The following is a 22,502-nucleotide window of genomic DNA, read 5'->3' as shown; positions in this document are numbered from 1 at the left end:
TTACCCCTCAGGACCCCACTTACTCCCTCAGGATCCAAATTTACCCTTCCAGGCCCCAGATTTATGCCCTCAGGGCTCAGATTTATGCTCCAGAGCCCAGGTTTATCCTCTCAAGGCCCAGACTTACTCGCTCCAGGCCCAGATTTACCCACTGGGGCCCAGATTTACCGCCTCAGGGCCCAGATTTACACATCTAGGCCCCAGATTTACCCCCTCAGGGCTCATATTTGCCCCCTCAGGGCTCATATTTGCCCCCTCATGCCCTGATTTACCCCAGGCCTCAGATTTAAACCTCAGGCTCCAGCTTTACCCCAGGCCCCGCCCCTCGAGCCCTGATTGGCGGAGCCCTCGCGGGGGGGCGGGACGAGCTGTTGCTCCCTCCGTAGAGGCTCCACGCCCAGTCGCGGTCTCCCATTGGCCAATGGGGAGGAGGGACTTTCGCGCCACCGCCTCTCATTGGTTGTCGTTTTCCCGCCGCCCGGGCGAGGGGGCGGGCACTTCGCCCGGCTCCGCGCGCTGATTGGCTGCGCCGCGCGGAGCGGGAGAGCGGCGGCCGTGGCGCGTTCCCGGCGTGCACCGCGCGGTCGTGAGGGGGACGGGGGGTACTGGGAGCATCAGTGTGGGTTGAACTGGGAGTCACTGGGGGTTACTGGGAGGTACTGGGGCTGGGGGGAGTTACTGGGAGCCCCTGGAGCCGTGGGGAGGGGGAAATGGGGAGGCACTGGGAGCTACTGGGAGTGTGTATGGGGAACTGGGAGTCACTGGGGGCTACTGGGAGCCACTAGGAGCATCTGTGTGGGTTGAACTGGGATTCACTGGGAATATGAGGGCGTGGTTACTGGGAGTCACTGGGGGTACTGGGAACCCCTGGGACCTTGAGGGGGGGAATGGGAGTCACTGGGGGCTACTGGGAGCATCTGTGTGGGTTGAACTGGGAATATGAGTGGGTGGTTACTGGGAGTACTGGTATCCCCTGGGACCTTGGCGGGGGGGAAATGGGGAGCTACTGGGAGTTAGTGGGAGCATGTTGGGAGTCACTGGGAATCTGAGGGGGTGGTTACTGGGAGCCACGGGGACCATGAGAGGTGAACTGGGAGTCACTGGGGTCTACTGGGAGCATGAAGAGGGGAACTGGGACTCTCTGGGAGCTGTGGCGGGAGGTACTGGGAGTCACTGGGGCTGGGGATTGGGAGCCACTGGGGGTTACTGGGAGTGTGGGGGGCTGGGACTGGGAGTCATTGGGGCCATGGCAGGGGCAACTGGGAGTTACTGGGGGGTTACTGGGAGCAGATGGGAACTGGGAGTCACTGATTGTTACTGAGGGGGGGAGGACGGGGACTGGGACTGTGTGTAGGGAGGAGCAGGCCCTTACTGGGGGTTACTGGGAGGGACTGGGACTGGGGATAGGGAGATACTGGAGCTGTGAGGGGGGGGGGGTTACTGGGACTTACTGGGAGTTGTCCCACCCTAAGGTGCCACCAATGGCCGAGAGTCACCCAGAGCCACCAGGTACTGGTGAGCCCCGGACGCCTGGGTCCCCCCTCCCCTCCCCCACCCAGACGCCTGGGTCTCCCCTCGCCCACCCGGACGCCTGGGTCCTCCCCCTCCCCCCAGGTCTGCGGGGCCTCGTCCCCCCATCGCACTTTATGCTCCACCCCCCCGGCCCCAGCACCAGGTAAGGCCTCCCAGTGCTCCCAGTAACCTCCCAGTTACCCTCCCCCCACAGTGGTCCTTGTAATCCTCCCAGAGCCGCCCCAGTGCTCCCAGTAACCCCCCAGTGCATTCCCTACTTACTCCTGTGCTCTCATGTTCCCAGTAGCTGCCCAGTAACCCCCAGTGCTCCCAGTAACCTTCTAATAACTTCCCCAGTGATCCCAGCAACTCCCCAGTGCTCCTGGTAACCCTCCCAGTAACCCCCAGTGCTCCCTGTAATCCCCCAGTTTCCCTCTCCAGTGTTCCCAGTAACCTCCCAGTACACACCGATGCTAGCAATGCTCCCAGTAAACCCCCCAGTGTTCCCAGTAATCCCCACAAACTCTCCCAGTGCACCCAGTAACCCCCAATGCTCTCTGTAATCCCCCAGTTTCCCCCTCCCAATGTTCCCAGTAACCCCCCAGCAGCCTCCCAGTGTTCCCAGTAATCCCCCACTAATCCTCCCAGTAACTCCCAGAGCCTGGACACCTAGGTCCTCTTTGACAGGATGCTGGAGGCGGAGCTTGAGGCTGAGAAGAGGCGGAGCCAAGCCCTGGAGGTGGAGCTTGAGGCTGAGAAGAGGCAGAGCCAAGCCCTGGAGGTGGAGCTTGAGGCTGAGAAGAGGCGGAGCCAAGACCTGGAGGTGGAGCTTGAGGCTGAGAAGAGGCGGAGCCAAGCCCTGGAGGTGGAGCTTGAGGTGGAGAAGAGGCGGAGCCAAGCCCTGGAGGTGGAGCTTGAGGCGGAGAAGAGGCGGAGCCAAGCCTTGGAGGTGGAGCTTGAGGCTGAGAGGAGGCATGGTCAAGCCCAGGGGGCGGAGCCTGATGGGGAGCAGCCCCTGGAGGAGGTGAGCCCAGGCACTGGGGTCCCCTGGGGGCCATGTCCCCTCCCCTTGGGGACACAATGGCCCTGTCCTCGGGGTGTCCCCATGGTTGGGGTGACAGGGTGGCCACGTCCCCTGTCCCTCTGGTGTCCCCAGGGTGTCCCCCTGTCCCCAGGGTGTCTCTGTGGTGAGGTGACATGGTGGCCCTGTGCCCTGTCCCCACAGTGTCCCCAGGATGTCCCCATGTCCCCAGGATGTCCCCATGTCCCCTGCACCTCTGGTGTCCCTGGGGTGTCCCCCTGTCCCTAGGGTGTCTCCACGTTCTCTGTCTCTGCAGTGTCTCAATATCCAGTGTTCCCAGGATGTCCCATTGTCTCTTTGGTGTCTCCATGGTGTCCCCCTGCCTGCAGGTTGTCACCCTGTCCTCATGTTGTCCCCATGTTCTCGGTCCCCAGGATGTCCCCATACCCCCTGTCCCCACAGTATCCCAATGTCCAGTGTCCCTAGAATGTCCCCATGTTCCTTTGGTGTCCCCATGGTGTCCCCCTGCCCCCAGGTTGTCACCCTGTCCTCATGATGTCCCTTGTCCCCAGAATGTCCTCATACTCCCTGTCCCTGAGGTGTCCCCGAGGTGTCCTCCTGTCCCCAGGGTGTCCCCTCATCCCCGCAGTGTCCCCACACTGTCCCCGTTCCCCCCAGTGCCAGGCCCAGGTGCTGCTCCAGGCCCGGCTCAGCGCCCTTGGCCACATCCTGACCCTGCAGGAGCACGAACTGGGCCGTGAGGTGGGGCTGGGGGGGCCACAGGGTGCCCCTGAGGGGGCTTTTTGGGGGGCAGGGACAGCATAGGGTGCCCCTGGGGGGCCCCTTGGGGTGCTGGGAGGGGCCCCTTGGGTGGTAGGGGGGCAGTGGGAAGGTCCTGGGGTGCTCTGGGTGGGGGTCGGGGGTGCTTTGGAAGGGTTTGAGCCTCCCCTATGGTGCCATGGGCTTTTGGGGTGCTGGGGGAGCCCTAGGGTGTTGTAAGGTGCCCCTGGTGGGCAATGGGGGGGGCTTTGGGTGCCCCAGAGCATCCTGGAGGGCAATGGGGTGACACAGGGAGATGGGGGAGTCCTAGGGTGCTCTAGGGGGGTCCAGGGCCTCTCTGGAGCGCTGAGGGGGGCAGAGGTGCTGGTGGGCCCTGGGGTGCCATAGGGTGCCCCTGGGAGGGACTTTTGGGTTGCTGGGGGGCCCTGGGGTGCCATGGGGGGGGGTCCTGGAGGCACAATAGGGTGACACAGGGTGCTGGGAGGGGCTGGGGTGCTCTGAGGGGGTTGGGGCACCCCTGGGGTGCCATAGGGTGCCACTGGGGGGGCTTTTGGGGTGCTGGGAGGATGCTGATGTGCAATGGGGAGGTTCTGGGGTGCTGAGGGGGTCTCGGGTGCCCCTGGGATGGGCATGGGTGTGTTGGGGGGCAGACTTGGGTGGCTTTGGGGTGTTTCTGGGTGCTTGGGGGGGCGCAGGATGTCAAGGGGGTGTCTGGGTGCCCCAGGACACTCACGCCTCACCCCCTACCCCTCCAGCTGCCCCCCCCCGAGGTCCCCGTGGCGGTGGCCCCCCCCCGGCTGCATGCACTCCTGGGGCGCTGGCGGGAGAAGGTCTTCGCCCTCCTGGTGCAGCTGCGGGTGCAGGAGGAGGCACAGCGGGCGCTGCGGGCGCAGGTGGGTGCCCAGACGCCTGGGTCCCACCTGGGGGGGGGGTTCCTGAGTCCCATCTGGGGGATTGGGGGCACCCGGATTCCTGGGTCCTCCCCTGAGGGGGCACCTGGACTCCTGGGTCCCTCCTGGGGTGGGGGTGCTTGGGTCCCATCTTGGGGGTTGGGGGACACCCAGAGTCCTGGGTCCCTCCCTTGGGGTGCCGGGGTCCCATCTGGGGAGGTTGGGGAGCACCCAGAGTCCTGGGTCCCCCCCGAGGAGGGTGCCTGGGTTCCATCTGGGGGGTTGGGGTGCCCGGACACCTGGGTCCCTCCTGGGGGTGTTCCTGAGTCCCTTCTAGGGGTTGGGGGCACCCAGATATCTGGGTCCCATCTGGGGGATTTGGGGAGCACCCAGAGTCCTGGGTCCCTCCATTGGGGTGCCTGGGTCCTATCTCGGGGTTGGGGGCACCCAGAGTCCTGGGTCCCTCCCAAGGGGTGCCTGGGTCCCATGTGGGGGTTTGGGGGCACCCAGAGGCCTGGGTCCCTCCCAAGGGGTGCCTGGGTCCTATCTCGGGGTTTGGGGGCACCCAGAGGCCTGGGTCCCTCCCAAGGGGTGCCTGGGTCCCATCTGGGGTTTGGGGGCACCCAGAGGCCTGGGTCCCTCCCAAGGGGTGCCTGGGTCCCATGTGGGGGGTTTGGGGGGCACCCAGAGGCCTGGGTCCCTCCCAAGGGGTGCCTGGGTCCTATCTCGGGGTTTGGGGGCACCCAGAGGCCTGGGTCCCTCCCAAGGGGTGCCTGGGTCCCATCCGGGGGTTTGGGGGCACCCAGAGGCCTGGGTCCCTCCCAAGGGGTGCCTGGGTCCTATCTCGGGGTTTGGGGGCACCCAGAGTCCTGGGTCCCTCTATTGGGGTGCCTGGGTCCTATCTCGGGGTTGGGGGCACCCAGAGGCCTGGGTCCCTCCCAAGGGGTGCCTGGGTCCCATCTGGGGGGTTTGGGGGGCACCCAGAGGCCTGGGTCCCTCCCAAGGGGTGCCTGGGTCCCATCTGGGGGTTTGGGGGCACCCAGAGGCCTGGGTCCTTCCCAAGGGGTGCCTGGGTCCCATCTGGGGGTTTGGGGCACCCAGAGGCCTGGGCCCCGCCCAAGGGGTGCCTGGGTCCCATGTGGGGGGTTGGGGGGGCACCCAGAGGCCTGGGTCCCTCCCAAGGGGTGCCTGGGTCCCATCTGGGGGTTTGAGGGCACCCAGAGGCCTGGGTCCCTCCCAAGGGGTGCCTGGGTCCCATCTGGGGGTTTGGGGGCACCCAGAGTCCTGGGTCCCTCCATTGGGGTGCCTGGGTCCTATCTCGGGGTTTGGGGGGCACCCAGAGGCCTGGGTCCCTCCCAAGGGGTGCCTGGGTCCCATGTGGGGGTTTGGGGGCACCCAGAGGCCTGGGTCCCTCCCAAGGGGTGCCTGGGTCCCATCTGGGGGGTTTGGGGGGCACCCAGAGTCCTGGGTCCCTCCATTGGGGTGCCTGGGTCCTATCTCGGGGTTTGGGGGCACCCAGAGGCCTGGGTCCCTCCCAAGGGGTGCCTGGGTCCCATGTGGGGGTTTGGGGGCACCCAGAGGCCTGGGTCCCTCCCAAGGGGTGCCTGGGTCCTATCTCGGGGTTTGGGGGCACCCAGAGGCCTGGGTCCCTCCCAAGGGGTGCCTGGGTCCCATGTGGGGGTTTGGGGGCACCCAGAGGCCTGGGTCCCTCCCAAGGGGTGCCTGGGTCCTATCTCGGGGTTGGGGGCACCCAGAGTCCTGGGTCCCTCTATTGGGGTGCCTGGGTCCCATCTGGGGGTTGGGGGCACCCAGAGTCCTGGGTCCCTCCCAAGGGGTGCCTGGGTCCCATCTGGGGGGTTTGGGGGGCACCCAGAGTCCTGGGTCCCTCCCAAGGGGTGCCTGGGTCCCATCTGGGGGTTTGGGGGCACCCAGAGGCCTGGGTCCCTCCCAAGGGGTGCCTGGGTCCCATCTGGGGTTTGGGGCACCCAGAGGCCTGGGTCCCTCCCAAGGGGTGCCTGGGTCCCATCTGGGGGGTTTGGGGGGCACCCAGAGGCCTGGGTCCCTCCATTGGGGTGCCTGGGTCCCATCTGGGGGGGTTGGGGGGTGCTGGGACGCTTGAGTCCCTCCCAAGGGGGGGGTCCCGAGTCCCTTCTAGGAGGGTTGGGGGGTTTCCCGGATGCCTGGGTCCCTTCCAGGGATCACCTGTTTCCTTCTGGGGGGGCTCCCAGGAGACCCCCGGACACCTGGGTTCTTCAGGTGGGGACACTGGGGGCGGCGGTGGCAGCGGGGACGCGCAGGGTGACACGGCTGGAGCTGAGCCTGCGTGAGAGGGCGGCCACTGCCGAGCTGCAGCGTCGGGACACCGAGGTCAGCAGGGACGCACGGGGGACATGTGTGGGACATATGGGGACCTGCTGGGGACATGGGGACCTGCTGGGGACACAGGGGGACATGTGTGGGACATATGGGGACCTGCTGGGGACATGGGGACATGTGTGGGACAGAGGGGACCTGCTGGGGACATGGAGGGACATGTGTGGGACATATGGGGACCTGCTGGGGACACAGGGGGACATGTGTGGGACATATGGGGACCGGCTGGGAACACAGGGGGACATGTGTGGGACATATGGGGACCTGCTGGGGACATGGGGACATGTGTGGGACAGAGGGGGACCTGCTGGGGACATGGGGACATGTGTGGGACAGAGGGGACCTGCTGGGGACATGGGGACATGTGTGGGACAGAGGGGGACCTGCTGGGGACATGGAGGGACATGTGTGGGACATATGGGGACCTGCTGGGGACAGAGGGGGACATGTGTGGGACATGTGGCACCTGCTGGGGAAATGGGGGGGACACATGTGGGATGTATGGGGACCTGCTGGGGACATGGGGACCTGCTGGGGACACAGGGGGACATGTGTGGGACATATGGGGACCTGCTGGGGACAGAGGGGACATGTGTGGGACAGAGGGGGACCTGCTGGGGACATGGAGGGACATGTGTGGGACATATGGGGACCTGCTGGGGAAATGGGGGACACGTGTGGGATGTATGGGGACCTGCTGGGGACATGCATGGGACATATGGGGACACGCTGGGGACATGGAGGGACATGATAGGGACACACGTGTGGGACCTGCTGGGGAATCTGGGGGATACGTGTGGGATGTATGGGGACCTGCTGGGGACATGTATGGGACATATGGGGACATGGGGACCTGCTGGGGACACAGGGGGACATGTGTGGGACATATGGGGACCTGCTGGGGACATGGAGGGACATGTGTGGGACATGTGGCACCTGCTGGGGAAATGGGGGGACACGTGTGGGATGTATGGGGACCTGCTGGGGACATGCATGGGACATATGGGGACACGCTGGGGACATGTGTGGAGTAAAGGGGGACCTGCTGGGGACACACATGGGACCTGCTGGGGGAATGAGAGGACTCGCTGGGGACACAGGGGGACATGTATGGGACATATGGGGACCCCCTGGGGACATGGAGGGACATATGGGGGACATATGGGGAGCTGCTAGGGACACATGTGGGACCTGCTGGGGAAATGGGGGGACACGTGTGGGATGTATGGGGACCTGCTGGGGACTCAGAGGGACATATGAGGACACACTGGGGACATGTGTTTGGCATATGGGGACCTGCTGGGGACACAGGGGGACACGCATAGGACATGCTGGGGACATGGGGACCTGCTAGGGACATGTGGGACACATAGGGACATGCTGGGGACACGTGGGACGCATGGGGACCTGCTGGGGACACAGGGACCTGCTGGGGACATGTGGGACACATAGGGACATGCTGGGGACATGGGGACCTGCTGGGGACATGCCTGGGAAATGGGGGGACACACTGAGGACACAAAGAGCCACAGTGGGGACATGGAGGGGACATGCCAGGGACATGAGGATGTGCTGGGGACACACAGGGCCATGCTGGGGACATGGGGACACAGAGAGACATGTCTGGGCTATGGTGGGGATGTGTTGGGGACACATTGGGGACATGGGTCAGGGATGGCTTGGGGACGTGGGGACACGCTGGGGTCATCATGGGGGGCCACCTGGGGAGGGGTTGAGGACATGCTGGGGACATCGGTGACCAGTGGGCCGTGTCCCAGTACCTGGCTGGGGAGGTAACCTAGAGTGGGGACAAGTTGGGGACACGGGAGGTCTTGGGGACAGGTTGGGGACACGGTGGCACTTGTCCCAGCGCCTGGCGCAGGAGGTGATGCGGCAGCGGGGACGGGCAGAGGCGGCTGAGGAGGCACTGGGGGGACTGGCCCGGGCAGCTACCAGGTACTGGGAGGAACTGGAGGGGCTGGGGGGGACTGGAGGGGCACTAAGAGGGACTGGGAGGAACTGGAGGGGCTGGGGGGGACTGGAGGGGCACTAAGAGGGACTGGGAGGAACTGGAGGGACTGGGAGGAACTGGAGAGACTGGGAGGAACTGAGAGACTGGGTGGGGGACTGGAGGGGCACTAAGATGGACTGGGAGGGACTGGAGGGGCACTAAGAGGGACTGGGGGGGACTGGAGGGGCACTAAGAGGGACTGGGGGGGAACTGGGCACCGAGAGAGACGGGGGGACAGGGAGGGACTGGGAGGATACTGGGGGGCACTGGGAGGGACTGGGGTGACACTGGGAAGAGCTGGGGGGACTGAGATAGGGGCCAGGGGGTTACTGGGAGGCACTGGGAGGGGACTGGGAAGGAAATGAGAGGCCTCTGGGGGATACTGGGAGGGGACTGAGATGGAGAATCTGGGAGGTCACCAGTGTCCCTGTCACCACTGTCCTACCCCTGCTGCTCATGTCCCTGTGTCCCCCAGGCTGGCCGCAGTGGTGACAGCACGCGAGGCTGAGGTGATAGCAGCCACCGGGACCATGGTCACCCTGAGTGCCCGTCTGCGCCAGGCGGGACAGCGGCTCCGCGTCCTCCAGGGTACGGGGACACGGAGAGGGGGACACAGGGACACAAGGACGGAGGAGGGGGACACGGGGATGGGAAGGGGGACATGGACTCGGGAACATGGGAGGGAGACGTGGGGACAGGGGGCACAGAGGCAAGGAGGGGAGGGGGACATGGGGATGGGGAAGACATGAGGACAGGGAAGGGATGGGGACACGGGGACACATGGACAGGGAGGGGGACACAGAGATGGGGATGGGGACAGGGGTGGGGACAGGGAGGACCGGAGAGGGGACGGGGACATGGGGACGGGGAGGGGGACATGGGGACAGGGAGGGAGATAAGAGGACAGGGAAGGGACAGGGACATGGGGACAGGTATGGGGACGTAGGGCTGGGGACAGGACAGGTGTGAGAACGGGAACAGGGTGGCCCCGATGCCACCGTCACCCCCTCTCTGCAGCGAGTGGCCCTGGACTCACCCTGTCCCCAGGGATGGTGAACCCGGTGTCACCCTGTCCCTTGTTCCCAGGGCTGGTGGCCCCGGCAGTGGCCTTGGACCGGCCATGGTGGCAGCGGGACCCTGCGGGGGACGAGTGAGTGATGGGGGAGGGGCCCAGATGTCTGGGTCCACTTTGGGGGTGTTGAGGGACACCAGGGGACCCCATGGGTGACACTGGGACCCCAAGGGTGGCATGGGGAGACATTGGGACCCTGGGATTGACTTTGGGACTGCAGGGGGTGACAGGAGACCCCGTCCCCACTCTTGGGGATCCCAGGGGTGACATGGTGGCACTGTCCCTCCCCCCTGCTGGCCCTGACCCACATCTGGGGCCAGGAGTGACAGGGTGACGTTGTCCCCAGCCTGGTGGCCAAGGTGACAGGCAGCACTCATCGGCTCGTGGGGACAATGGCCAGGGTCCAGCGCAGCGGTGAGTGGGGACGTGTTGGGGACACACTGGGGACCCCGTTGGCGGGGAGGACACGGGGCAGGGGACATCACCAGTGGGACACTAGGGGACACCGGGCAGGTGCCAGGGGACACACTGGGGACCAAGTGCCACCCTGTGCCCCTGTGGGTGAGCGGTGGCTGCCATGTCCCCACCACGGCCTGTCCCTGTCCCCACAGCGGTGGCCTTGGGGGTAGCTGAGGAGGTGACACATGGCCAGGTGACAAAGGACAAGGTGATGCAGGACAAGGCGGCACGGGGTGAGGTGAGGTGGCTGGGGGACATGGGTGGGGATGTGGGGGACACAGAGAGGGGACGTGGGGGGTGCTGGAGGCATAGGGAGGGGCCAGGGGACATGGCAAGGGAGTGACACTGGTCTGGGGAGCCACTCGGGGACAGGGGTGGCTACTGTCCCTGTGTCAACCCTCCTGTCACCCCCAGGCCACCCACCGTGGAGACAGGACAGTCCCCCCCCTGGGCAGAGGTAGGTCCGGCCTGTGTGGCACCTGCGGGTGTCCCCGTGTCCCCCCATGTCCCTGTGTCCCCCCAGTGTCCTGTGACATCCCAGTGTCCCCCCAGCCCCCAAGTGTCCCACAATGTCCTCCCCATGTCCTCCCAATGTTCTCCCCGTGTCCCCCCAGCCCTCCAATGTCTCCCCAATGTACCCCTCCATGTCCCCAGTGTCCCTCCGTGTCCCCCATGTCCCCCAATGTCCCTCCATGTCCCCCCCAGTGGCGCTGGGCTCCCTCGTGACGCAGCTGCAGGCCCTGGGTGCCGCCATCCTCGGGGACGATGGGGACAACGGTGACAACGGTGACCCCTCCTGACCCCTCCAACCCTGCTGCGGACCCAGGCACCTGCGTGAGTCACCCCCACCACCCCAGCCAGTGGGGAGGGGACCAGTTTGGCCCAGTCCAGCACTGGTGTGATCCACGTGTCACCTCGTGTCACTTCCCAGATGTCACTCAGCTCCTGCTCAGCTCATGCCGCGTGTCCCGGGGGGGGACACGGGGATACGGAGGGACACGGGGCGGGGGGGGGGTACTGGGGACACCGATTCCGCACCAGAGGAAGGATGAGCGCTCGCATCATCGCCTGGGCGACTCATTTTGCTCGTAGCTGCACCAATTAACGAATTAACGAGCTATAAGCGATGAAACCTCACGACTTGAGCGGTGAATAAGCGAATTCAGGTGATAAACCACTCCGTGCAAAGGGGATTGAGCCCTTCTTTGTTCATTAGATTTCTTAACGAGCTCCGAAAGTTTAATTGACAGAGTATTTTGAGAAATGCAAACGGACCGTGACATGTTAGTGATGTCAGAAGCGGGATCTCTCCCGGACACGTCCCGTTGGAGCCGCTCGAGGCGACCGCTTTTGGTGTGAGCGGAGATATTTGGGTGTGTCTGTGCCGTGGCGAAGACCGAAAAACCAGATGCTGAGCGGCAACAACAGGGAGAAAAATGTAAGCAAGGGGGATGGTGAAATCCCAAGCGGGATTTGTCCCGGATTAAGAGCTGCTGGCCGGATCCTGGTAATATTTGGCAGAAATTTGGCAAATGATGAGCTTCACGTAGGTTAGAGAAGGGAAAAAGAGAAGATGCCGTGTCCTGGCGACCGGGCAGTTGTCTTGGAGCAGCGACGGATACGATTGATGAAGTTGGAAGAGGAAAACGAGGAAGAGGAAAATGAGGAAGTGAAGCGTAAGCAATTAGAAATGCAAAATAGATTGTTTGAGGCCAAATTTCAGCCCCAGCTAGTTGCAGAAGGCGAAGAACAGAGGAGGAGGTGGTCGGAAGCCGCTTTAGACCCGGTTCAAGTCCGTTGTGCCGTGGATGACGATGGTTGGGATATCTGGAAACGAGCGGACCTGCGGGTGATAATGAGGACGATTCCCTGCCCTCTTGGCATCAGTAATTAAGGCTGAACAACAGAGCACGTCTGCGGGGGCACAAAACTCGTCTCCGATTAATTGATCTGGAGGAAAGACACCGAGGGGGAAACACCCATGGAGGGGCTGGCACGGATCTGGACAACCAAACCCAACCACCTCCACCTTACCCCTCGCTGAACCTCCATCGTTAGCATCGGGTCCGGGAATATCAGATACCGCGGGGCCAAATATTCTCAGTCCCTTACGGATTTGCGCTGTCGGAGCTGAGAAATCGTTAGCTTTAGCCGTTAAGACAGGCTTAAACTGTATTATTTTCCAAGAGGTCCTTCAACGTACGCCAGCTGATTTATCACTCTGCGCCCCACGGGATGAAAACCGGGGGGAGAACCTCAGCTAAAATAAATGGAATAAAAAAAGAGATGGTTTGTCTCCGTGCGAAATACAAGGGGAAAATTGGGAAACGCTCGCAGAGATGAGGGGAAATGTGTTTGGATAAGGGGCTCCCTCCGAGTCGGTTCAACAAGCTGGCAACTCCCCTTCTGCTGGCTGGGTTCTTGTGAACTTCTCGTGATGGTCCTCTGGGACCTGTGTCAGGAGACGGGGGTGACGCCGTAGGATTTACAAGGATGACGACGGGAGCCAGAGGATGCGAGCTTGGAGATAGACCCGGATCTATCGGCACTAAACCTAGACCGGGAATCTACGGGAAACCAGGGCTCGGTTCAGTGGAAGCACTCACGGCCGCTGCTCCCACCGCTGAGGATCCAAGTCCTGAGATGACGATCGTGGTTAATCGTCGTCAAGTCTCATCCTCCTCCAGCTCTCCAGTATGACCAGTAAAGAAACCTAATGGCAAGTGGAGACTAACATCTAGATGATGTTTTAATAGGTGGACGCCCAGCAGAAGCTGTGCAACAGGCTGTGGAGGTGATTAGCACCCACCGAGAGCTCATTGAGGTAGAGGAAGGAAAGAAATAAGGACCCAGCCGGGAAGTGACATTTTGGGGAGTCAGATGGAGAGGTGGGAGGAAAACAGCTCCTGCTGAGGTCCTACAAGAATTCCAAGAGTTACCCAGCCCCGAGAATAAAGGAGTTAGGTGCTGTGACAGGGACTTTAGGATTTTGGAGGACATGTATTCCAGGTTTTCATATAACAACGTGACCATTCTATAACTTACTCAAGAAAAATGCCATCTGGGCATGGACGCCACCACGTGAAGAGGCCCTGGAGCTTCTGAAGGCCAATGTGAATGTGTGTCTGTCACTGGGAGCCTTCCACCCCATGCGGCTCCTCTCGCTGCATATCCAGGTGGGAGAGATGGGATATTGGTGGGACTATGTCAACAAGGACCTCCCGGTTCCGAGGAGCTCCAACTCAGGGCAGAGTGCTCGGCACAGTTCCTCAACCTTTGAAGAGGTTCTAGCAGCTTATGAAGGGTTGAGGACAACTGAACCCTCAACTTGGGGAAGAAGCTTAACGTTCCACACGCCAATACCTCTTCTTAAACCTCTTCTCGGTGGTAAACCACCGCCTTTAGATGTAGCACCTAAGACCCCTGTACAGAGGTGGAACTGTATATCCATCACAGGTGGCTTGACTAAGGAGAATGAAGTTGCTGAAGCTGCGGAGCACGCAGTAGTGGCCACTGAATACACGAAACCTCCATGTTCTCCTACCCAGGATGCTCCTGAACTCCATCCCCACCAACCGGATGGTGTCTGACTGATGGGAGTGCTCAGAGAACGTTGGGTGAATGGCAAGGAACGGGTGCTGCTGGATCTGTAGCTGATGGACTTGTGGTGATGGAGCACGTAGAAGGTGCTGCTCCACCAGCAGAGCTCTAGGACGTCGTATTGGCTCTTAGAAATGGCGTATGGACCATATACATCTGGACCATATAAGTATGGGCTGGTGCTACACAACGGCGAGGAAATTGGGCAAAATGCAACTGGCAGATGGGGAACGGGGATGTATGGAGAAGAAAATATTGGGAACAAAGAGACCAGATCACCATCTCCCGTCCTACCGCTATAGGGCACGGAGCTGCACGCTGGAAAAATACCACTCGGGTGGCCAGAAGGACCGATACGGGCGACCACCAGTAGAAACGTGGCAGGATTTTCTTCTACCTTGAGTATTGGATGGTTGAATGGCTCCATGAATGGTGGGGCTACATGGAGCAGCAAGACCATGTTGGCCAAGCTCTAAGCAACAAGCAGTCCCACCAATGACCACTCGTGGATTTGGTAATGGTAGGAGGAGTTATCAAAAGTCAACCACTTACCCATGTCCCCAAGTCCTTTGGGACACTTGGTAAGTTGACTCAATCTCCCTCGTGACACCAACCTCTGAAGGATGGAATATCGATGATGATCGGAGTTGAAAGAGTAACGAGTTTGGGTAATTAAACCGATTAAACCGATGATTTGGTGTGCACCTGACGCCATAGGAGATACAGATAATGGGTCACCTTTTTAAAAATAAAATAGGAGAGGAACAGTGTCTTGAGCATGGAGTCAAGTGGACTTTGAAACCCTACCAAGCCCTGAAGAAGGGTATGGTGGAAAGCTGGAAGGGGTCGATTAAGCAACTCAAACAGCAAAACGATGCTGCTAATTAGGGGAGGAACTTAATGGGAGACCATACAAGTGTTGAACTCACAGCAGACTCCTACGGGTAGTCCACTATAGAGAGGTCCATGTGCTGATCCAACACCAGCAGGATGCTTTGACCACCTCCGGGCATCCAGGAGAACAGGCGAGGAATCAAAACCCATCCTTTGGGAAACGCCGGGTGGGAAAACACACTTTTGAGGGAGGGGAATATGGGAAACGGTGGGAGCGAGATGACTTGTTCCTGAGGCCTGCATGCGATCCAAGACCCTGGGTCTTCTTTCTCCAAGACCCTGGGTCTTCTTTCTCCAAGACCCTGGGTCTTCTTTCTCCAAGACCTTGGGTCTTCTTTCTCCAAGACCTTGGGTCTTCTTTCTCCCTCCCTAGGAACCATTGACCTCCTGGATGAACAAGTGGAAAGCTGTCCTTGAACCTTCATCCTACGGAAAGTATCCACCTAGAAAGTGCAGTGAGTGTTTCCAGGAGCTTTGTTAACACCCAGTGAGGTGTTAGCACCAGAGAAGATGTGGAGAACATCTAAAAAGACAAGAACCTTCACGCGATGGACAATCCTAACCCTTCCGTGGGGCAATCCGGCATTCCCTCACAGAAATCTTGATGGATAATCAAGGAAATCCAATTAGTCCGTCATGTCCCAGCTGGTGACCTCCGCTCTAACGTGGACACTGAGACCCAACGTACCCAGAACCCACTGGTGGGACAGCAGGAACCGAGGTGTCCACCCACCTTTCATGTAGGTGGTAGTAGGGTGGATCCAGGAACGGGGACCAGTTTGGCACTGGTGGGACCTCGCGTCTCCATGTGTCACTTCATAGGTGACAGTGCCATCCCAGTTTGGCCCAATTTGGCACCGGTGGACCCCCATGTCACCACATAAGTGACAGTACCACCCCAGTTTGGCAATGGTGGGACCCCGTATCCCCATGTGTTGCCCCATAGGTGACATTGCCATCCCAGTTTGACCCAGTCCCACACTGGTGGGATCCCACATCACGCCGTGTCACCTCCCAGGTGACAGCGCCATCCCAATTTGGCACTGGTGGGACCCCCACATCATCACATGGGTGATGGTGCCATCCCAGTTGGCCCAGTCTAGGACTGGTAGGGCCCCACATCACCCCGTGTCACCTCCCAGGGGACATCCCCCATGCCATCCCAGTTTGGCACTGGTGGCACCCCGTGTCCCTCTGTGTCACCTCATAGGTGACAACACCATCCCAGTATGGCACTGGTGGCACCCCACATCCCCATGTGTCACCCTATAGGTGATGGCACCATCCCAGTATGGCCCAGTCCAGCACTGGTGGGACCCCCATGTCACCTCCCAGGTGGCAGTGCCATCCCAGTTTGGCCAGTCACTTACTGGTTCTCCCCATCCCGGTGACCCAACACTTTATTTCTTTTTACAGCTTTGTCCCTTTTTCGCACCATTTCAGCCCATTAAAGCTCATGGGGTGACGTTGCCAGTGGCACCGTGTCCTGTCGGGGGTGGTGACATTTGGGGACACGAATGTCCCTGCAGTATTGGGGGGGATGTCCCCCAGGACAGGAGGGTCCTGGGGGGACACTGGGGCCCCCGATGGGGACGGGGGTGTCCCCAGGAGGGGTGGGGGGACATTGCCCCCCCCCATGGGGACAGGGTGGTCCCCTGGGCGGGGGGGGACACACATTGAGGCCCCTCATGGGGACAGGGGTGTCCCCAGGGGGTGGCTGCGGGTGGGCAGGAGGACCCGGGGGCGCCTGCTCCCGTTGCCATGGTCACCCGTTGCCACGGTCACCCGTTGCCACGGTGACGCAGCCGGGCCCCACGCTCCGCCATTGGCTGCCATGCTTCTGCCCTGCATGTGCTGATTGGTCGGTGTTACACCGGAAGCGGAAGTGAGACGAGGGCAGTGGCTCGAAGGGAAATTGGGGGTGCCCGCAATGGGGAGCTGGCTGCAAACCAGTACAGGGCCTGAACTGGGAACTGGCCTGAACTGGGAAAGAGCCTTAAACTGGAACAGAGCCTCAACTGATCCAGGCTCTGACTGAGCCAGGCCCTGGATGAAACTGGGCCAGAGCCCTGAGCTGGGCCTAGAGCCTGAGCTGGGCCAGGAGGTGACCTGGGCCTAGAGCCTTGAGCCGGGCCTAGAGCCTGAGCTGGGCCAGGAGGTGACCTGGGCCTAGAGCCTTGAGCTGAGCCTAGAGCCTGAGCTGGGCTTAGAGCCCTGAGCTGGGCCTAGAGCCTGAGCTGGGCCAGGAGGTGACCTGGGCCTAGAGCCCTGAGCTGGGCCTAGAGCCTGAGCGGGGCCTAGAGCCTGAGCGAGGCCTAGAGCCTTGAGCTGGGCCAGGAGGTAACCTGGGCCTAGAGCCTGAGCCGAGCCTAGAGCCTGAGCCGGGCCTAGAGCCTTGAGCTGGGCCAGGAGGTAACCTGGGCCTAGAGCCTGAGCCGAGCCTAGAGCCTTGAGCTGGGCCAGGAGGTAACCTGGGCCTAGAGCCTGAGCTGGGCTTAGAGCCCTAGCCTGAGCTGGGCCAGAGCCCTGAGCTGGGCCTAGAGCCTGAGCTGGGCTTAGAGCCCTGAGCTGGGAAGGAGCCCTGGAGCTGGGGGCAGAGCCTGAGCTGGAGCAGAGCCTTAACAGGGCCAGGCCTTGAACTGGGCCAGAGCCCTGAGCTGGGAAAGAGCCCTGAGCTGGGCCTAGAGCCCTGAACTGGGCCAGAGTGTGAACTGGGCTGTGACCTGATCTGAGCCAGAGCCCTGAGCTGGGCCTGGAGCCCTGGAGCTGGGCCTGGAGCCCTGAACTGGGCCAGGGTGTGAACTGGGTTGTGGCCTGATCTGAGCCAGAGCCCTGAGCTGGGCTGGGAACTGAGCTAGGCTTAGGGCCCTGAGCTGGGCCAGGGCATGAACTGGGGCCAGAGCCCTGAGCTGGGCCAGGGCATGAACTGGGCTGTGACTTGATCTGAGCCAGAGCCCTGAGCTGGGCCTGGAGCCCTGGAGCTGGGCCTGGAGCCCTGATCTGGGCCAGGGCATGAACTGGGCTGTGACTTGATCTGAGCCAGAGCCCTGAGCTGGGCCTGGAGCCCTGGAGCTGGGCCTGGAGCCCTGATCTGGGCCAGGACCTGATCCACACCAGAGCCTAAGCTGAGCCAGGAGCTGAACAGGGACCAGAGCCCCAAGCTGGGACCAGAGCCTGAACTGGGCCAGCCCCTAAACCATTCCCCCCCGCCACGCACACCCCCTTTACCCTCCCGCCCCCCCTCCCCCACCTCACTCGCAGGCCCAACACCCCCTCCCCAACGAGCCCCCTGACAGAGCGGCCGATGTTTGGCTAAACCGCTCCGTAGGCGGAAGCGCCGGCCGCAGCGCTCGCAGGCCCGCCCGGCCCCGTCGTGGGTCTTCATGTGCTCCGTCAAGTGATGTTTCAGCTTGAAGCGCTTGTGACAGGCGGCGCAGGCGAAAGGACGCAGGCTGAAGGTCAGCATGATGTGTCGATCCCGCTTGGGTTTGACGGCAAAGCGTTTACCGCACAAGCAACCGAAACGTTTGCCATCGGGAGCAGCTCCCAGTTTCACCGGGGCGTGGAGGGCTTGACCTCGGCCCAGGATCTCATTCCCGTGAAGGTCCACCGGTTTCCAAGATGGTTGCGGAAAGACCGACGCCCCACCGGTTGTCACCATCGTCCCGCCGGTTGTCACCGTCGTCCCGCTGCCGCCTGCCGGGATGACGTAGCTCACCTCCGCCGGCGCGAAGCCGCCCGCCAACTCCGTTGCCGGCAGGAGGCCCTCAACGGCGGTGGCGTCACCCGCTTCCTGCTTGATGTAGAAGATCTTGGGGGGCTCGTGGGTGTCTCTGGGTGCCCCGTCTTCCTCCTCCTCCTCCTCCAGCACGATCTGGAGGGCATCGGTGGGGCGGTGGCGGCGGCGGTGGCCGCCCTCGTCCTCCTCCTCTTCTTCTTCTTCCTCCTCCTCCTCCACACAGATCTTGAGGACCTCCTCGCCAGCGTCCTTCAGCAGGGAGCTCAGGGATGACGTCGCTGCTGGCGCCACATCGGCGGCCACGCGGATTTTGAGGACCTCCTCGCCTCCTTCCTTGGTGAAAGACGGCGTCGCCGCGTCACCGCTGCGGGTGGCCCACGAAGAGCCATCACCTCCACGCACAGGCCATGATGATGATGATGATGAAGATCCATCGCCACCACGGGTGGACCACAAGGATCCTCCATCACCACCGCGGGTGGGACATGATGAGCCATCGCCACCACGCGTGGTCCACGAGGACAGTGAAGACCCGTCGCCACCACGGGTGGGCCATGATGATGCTCCATCACCGCCGCGGGTGGGACATGATGACCCATCTCCACCACGGGTGGTCCATGATGATCCTCCGTCTCCACCATGAGTGCTACGTGAAGACCCATCACCACAGGTGGTCCACGATGATGCTCCGTCTCCACCATGGGTGGCACACGAAGACCCATCTCCACCACGGGTGGTCCAGGATGATGATGAAGACCCATCTCCGCCACGGGTGCTCCATGAGGATGAAGCCTCACCGCCGCGGCCAGTTGATGATGATGATGATGTCACCTCGCTGCCCCTCCCAGCCCACCGGCACGCCCCGCCCTCCAACTCCCTCAGGATCTCCGAGCACTGATCCACCACGTGCCACATCTGGAGACCGCTGGCCACCAAGAGATGACCGGGCAGGGCCTCCAACAGCAACGTCAAGCGCCCCGAGTAGATAAGGTGCAGGAGCCCCTCAAAGGCATCGGGGTCGATGGCGGGGGGCAGCAGCAGGCGCCCCCCATCCTGCAGCAGCAGCTTGTCGTGGAAGAAGGGGGACGCGGCGGCCAGGACGCTCTTGTGGGCCGGGAAGATCCGGCCGCCCACGTGGACGGCCACGTCGCAGAACTTTCCCTCCAGCCGTAGGCGGTTGAGGGAATCCAGCAGCGCCGCCGCGTGCTGGGGGAAGGAGATCTGCACCCGGCCCCCCTCCGCCGCCATCCTCCCCGCGACGAGCCTGCGGGGACAGGTCTGTCACACGGGGCGGGGGGCACCTGGTTGCCCCCTTGGGTGACTGGTTGCCATGTGGTGTGTCCTGTTGCTGCCTCAGGTGCCCTTGTTGCCCCAGGAACTGTTCTACTACCCCATCGGGTGCCCTGTTGCCCCCTCAGACACCCAGTTGCCCAACTGAACCCTCTACTGACCCGTGGGGTGCTTTAGGACCCCATGGGGTGCCCTGTTGCCCCCTCAGGCACCCCGTTGCCCAACTGAACCTTCTACTGAGCCATGGGGTGCCCTGTTGCCCCCCTCAAGTGCCCTGTTGCCCCATGGGGTTCTTTAGGACCCCCTTGGGTGCCCTGTTGCCCCACGGGATGCTCTGTTGCCCCATGAACTGTTCTACTACCCCATCGGGTGCCCTGTTGCCCCCTCAGACACCCAGTTGCCCAACTGAACCCTCTACTGACCCGTGGGGTGCTTTAGGGCCCATCGGGTGCCCTGTTGCCCCCTCAGACACCCAGTTGCCAACTGAACATTCTACTGAGCCATGGGGCGCTTTAGGGCCCCATGGGGTGCCCTGTTGCCCCATGGGATGCTCTGTTGCCCCATTAACTGTTCTGCTACCCCATGGGGTGCCCTGTTGCCCCCCTCAAGTGCCCTGTTGCCCCATGGGGTTCTTTAGGACCCCCTTGGGTGCCTTGTTGCCCCACGGGATGCTCTGTTGCCCCATGAACTGTTCTGCTACCCCATAGGGTGTCCTGTTGCCCCCTCAGACACCCAGTTGCCCAACTGAACCCTCTACTGACCCGTGGGGTGCTTTAGGGCCCCATGGGGTGCCCTGTTGCCCCCTCAGACACCCAGTTGCCAACTGAACATTCTACTGAGCCATGGGGCGCTTTAGGGCCCCATGGGGTGCCCTGTTGCCCCATGGGATGCTCTGTTGCCCCATTAACTGTTCTGCTACCCCATGGGGTGCCCTGTTGCCCCCCTCAAGTGCCCTGTTGCCCCATGGGGTTCTTTAGGACCCCCTTGGGTGCCCTGTTGCCCCATGGGATGCTCTGTTGCCCCATGAACTGTTCTGCTACCCCATGGGGTGTCCTGTTTCCCCCTCAGACACCCAGTTGCCCAGCTGAACCCTCTACTGGCCCCAGGGATGCCCTGTTAACCCATGGGGTGCCCTGTTGCCCCCTCAGACACCCAGTTGCCAACTGAACATTCTACTGAGCCATGGGGCCCTTTAGGGCCCCATGGGGTGCCCTGTTGCCCCATGGGATGCTCTGTTGCCCCATTAACTGTTCTGCTACCCCATGGGGTGCCCTGTTGCCCCCCTCAAGTGCCCTGTTGCCCCATGGGGTTCTTTAGGACCCCCTTGGGTGCTCTGTTGCCCCACGGGATGCTCTGTTGCCCCATGAACTGTTCTGCTACCTCATGGGGTGCCCTGTTGCCCCCTCAGACACCCAGTTGCCCAGCTGAACCCTCTACTGGCCCCAGGGGATGCCCTGTTAATCCATGGGGTGCCCTGTTGCCCCCTCAGACACCCAGTTGCCAACTGAACCTTCTACTGAGCCATGGGGTGCCCTGTTGCCCCCCTCAAGTGCCCTGTTGCCCCATGGGGTTCTTTAGGACCCCCTTGGGTGCCCTGTTGCCCCACGGGATGCTCTGTTGCCCCATGAACTGTTCTACTACCCCATCGGGTGCCCTGTTGCCCCCTCAGACACCCAGTTGCCCAACTGAACCCTCTACTGACCCGTGGGGTGCTTTAGGGCCCCATGGGGTGCCCTGTTGCCCCCTCAGACACCCAGTTGCCAACTGAACATTCTACTGAGCCATGGGGCCCTTTAGGGCCCCATGGGGTGCCCTGTTGCCCCCCTCAAGTGCCCTGTTGCCCCATGGGGTTCTTTAGGACCCCCTTGGGTGCCCTGTTGCCCCATGGGATGCTCTGTTGCCCCATGAACTGTTCTGCTACCCCATGGGGTGCCCTGTTGCCCCCCTCAAGTGCCCTGTTGCCCCATGGGGTTCTTCAGGACCCTCTTGGGTGCCCTGTTGCCCCATGAACTGTTCTACTACCCCATGGGGTGCCCTGTTGCCCCCTCAGGCACCCCGTTGCCCAACTGAATCTTCTACTGACCCATGGGGTGCCCTGTTGCCCCCCTCAAGTGCCCTGTTGCCCCATGGGATTCTTTAGGACCCCCTTGGGTGCCCTGTTGCCCCACGGGATGCTCTGTTGCCCCATGAACTGTTCTACTATCCCATCGGGTGCCCTGTTGCCCCCTCAGGCACCCCGTTGCCCAACTGAATCTTCTACTGACCCATGGGGTGCCCTGTTGCCCCATGGGGTGCCCTGTTGCCCCCCTGAAGTGCCCTGTTGCCCCATGGGGTTCTTTAGGACCCCCTTGGGTGCTCTGTTTCCCCACGGGATGCTCTGTTGCCCCATGAACTGTCCTGCTGACCCATGGGGTGCCCTGTTGCCCCCTCAGATACCTGGTTGCCCAACTGAGCCTTCTACTGACCCATGGGGTGCTTTAAGGCCCCACGGGGTCCTCTGTTGCCCCCCACAAGTGCCCTGTTGCCCCACGGGTTTCTTTAGGACCCCCTTGGGTGCCCGGTTGCCCCATGAACCATTCTGTTGCCCCTCGGGGTGTCCCGTTGCCCCCGGAGGGGGGGGGGAGGTGGTGCTCCCATAGGCCCGGGGCCGGCCCGCCGCCCCCACCCACGCTCCTGCCCCCCCCCCGGTTCGCCCCATCGCCGCCCCCTGCCCCCGCGGGCCCCACGGCCCGGGAACCCCGGGAACCCCCGGGACCCCCGCACCCCGAACCCCCCGGGAACCCCCGGGTCCCGTCGCACCCCGGTCCCGTCACGTGACCGCGCGCCCCGCGCTCACCCCCGGCCGCCGGCGCCCCCGAGCG

At 62.4% G+C, this 22,502-nt stretch overlaps 2 protein-coding genes across 2 annotated transcripts; one reads left to right on the top strand and one right to left on the bottom strand.

The window, feature by feature from the left end:
- Window positions 1-635: 635 nt before the first annotated feature.
- On the top strand, window positions 636-15,381 carry CCHCR1 (coiled-coil alpha-helical rod protein 1). The gene is made up of 15 exons (XM_072847996.1): window positions 636-656; window positions 1,473-1,509; window positions 1,615-1,675; window positions 2,200-2,536; window positions 3,212-3,295; window positions 4,069-4,206; window positions 6,460-6,570; window positions 8,447-8,532; window positions 9,063-9,175; window positions 9,674-9,737; window positions 10,006-10,073; window positions 10,271-10,356; window positions 10,533-10,575; window positions 10,824-10,952; window positions 14,986-15,381. The coding sequence occupies exons 2-14, from the start codon at window positions 1,482-1,484 to the stop codon at window positions 10,916-10,918; spliced, it is 1,314 nt and encodes a 437-aa protein (XP_072704097.1). The 5' UTR covers window positions 636-656; window positions 1,473-1,481; the 3' UTR covers window positions 10,919-10,952; window positions 14,986-15,381.
- Window positions 15,382-17,863: 2,482 nt separating this feature from the next.
- On the bottom strand, window positions 17,864-22,502 carry ZBTB9 (zinc finger and BTB domain containing 9). Its single transcript, XM_072847937.1, is given in 3 exon segments — window positions 17,864-17,883; window positions 17,886-19,615; window positions 22,478-22,502. Coding segments are annotated over 2 exon segments (1,734 nt in total). The 5' UTR covers window positions 19,600-19,615; window positions 22,478-22,502.

This window comes from Ciconia boyciana, chromosome 29 (assembly GCF_034638445.1).
Source record: "Ciconia boyciana chromosome 29, ASM3463844v1, whole genome shotgun sequence".
Classification (NCBI taxonomy): domain Eukaryota; kingdom Metazoa; phylum Chordata; class Aves; order Ciconiiformes; family Ciconiidae; genus Ciconia; species Ciconia boyciana.
This window is presented reverse-complemented; position numbering and strand designations above follow the sequence as displayed.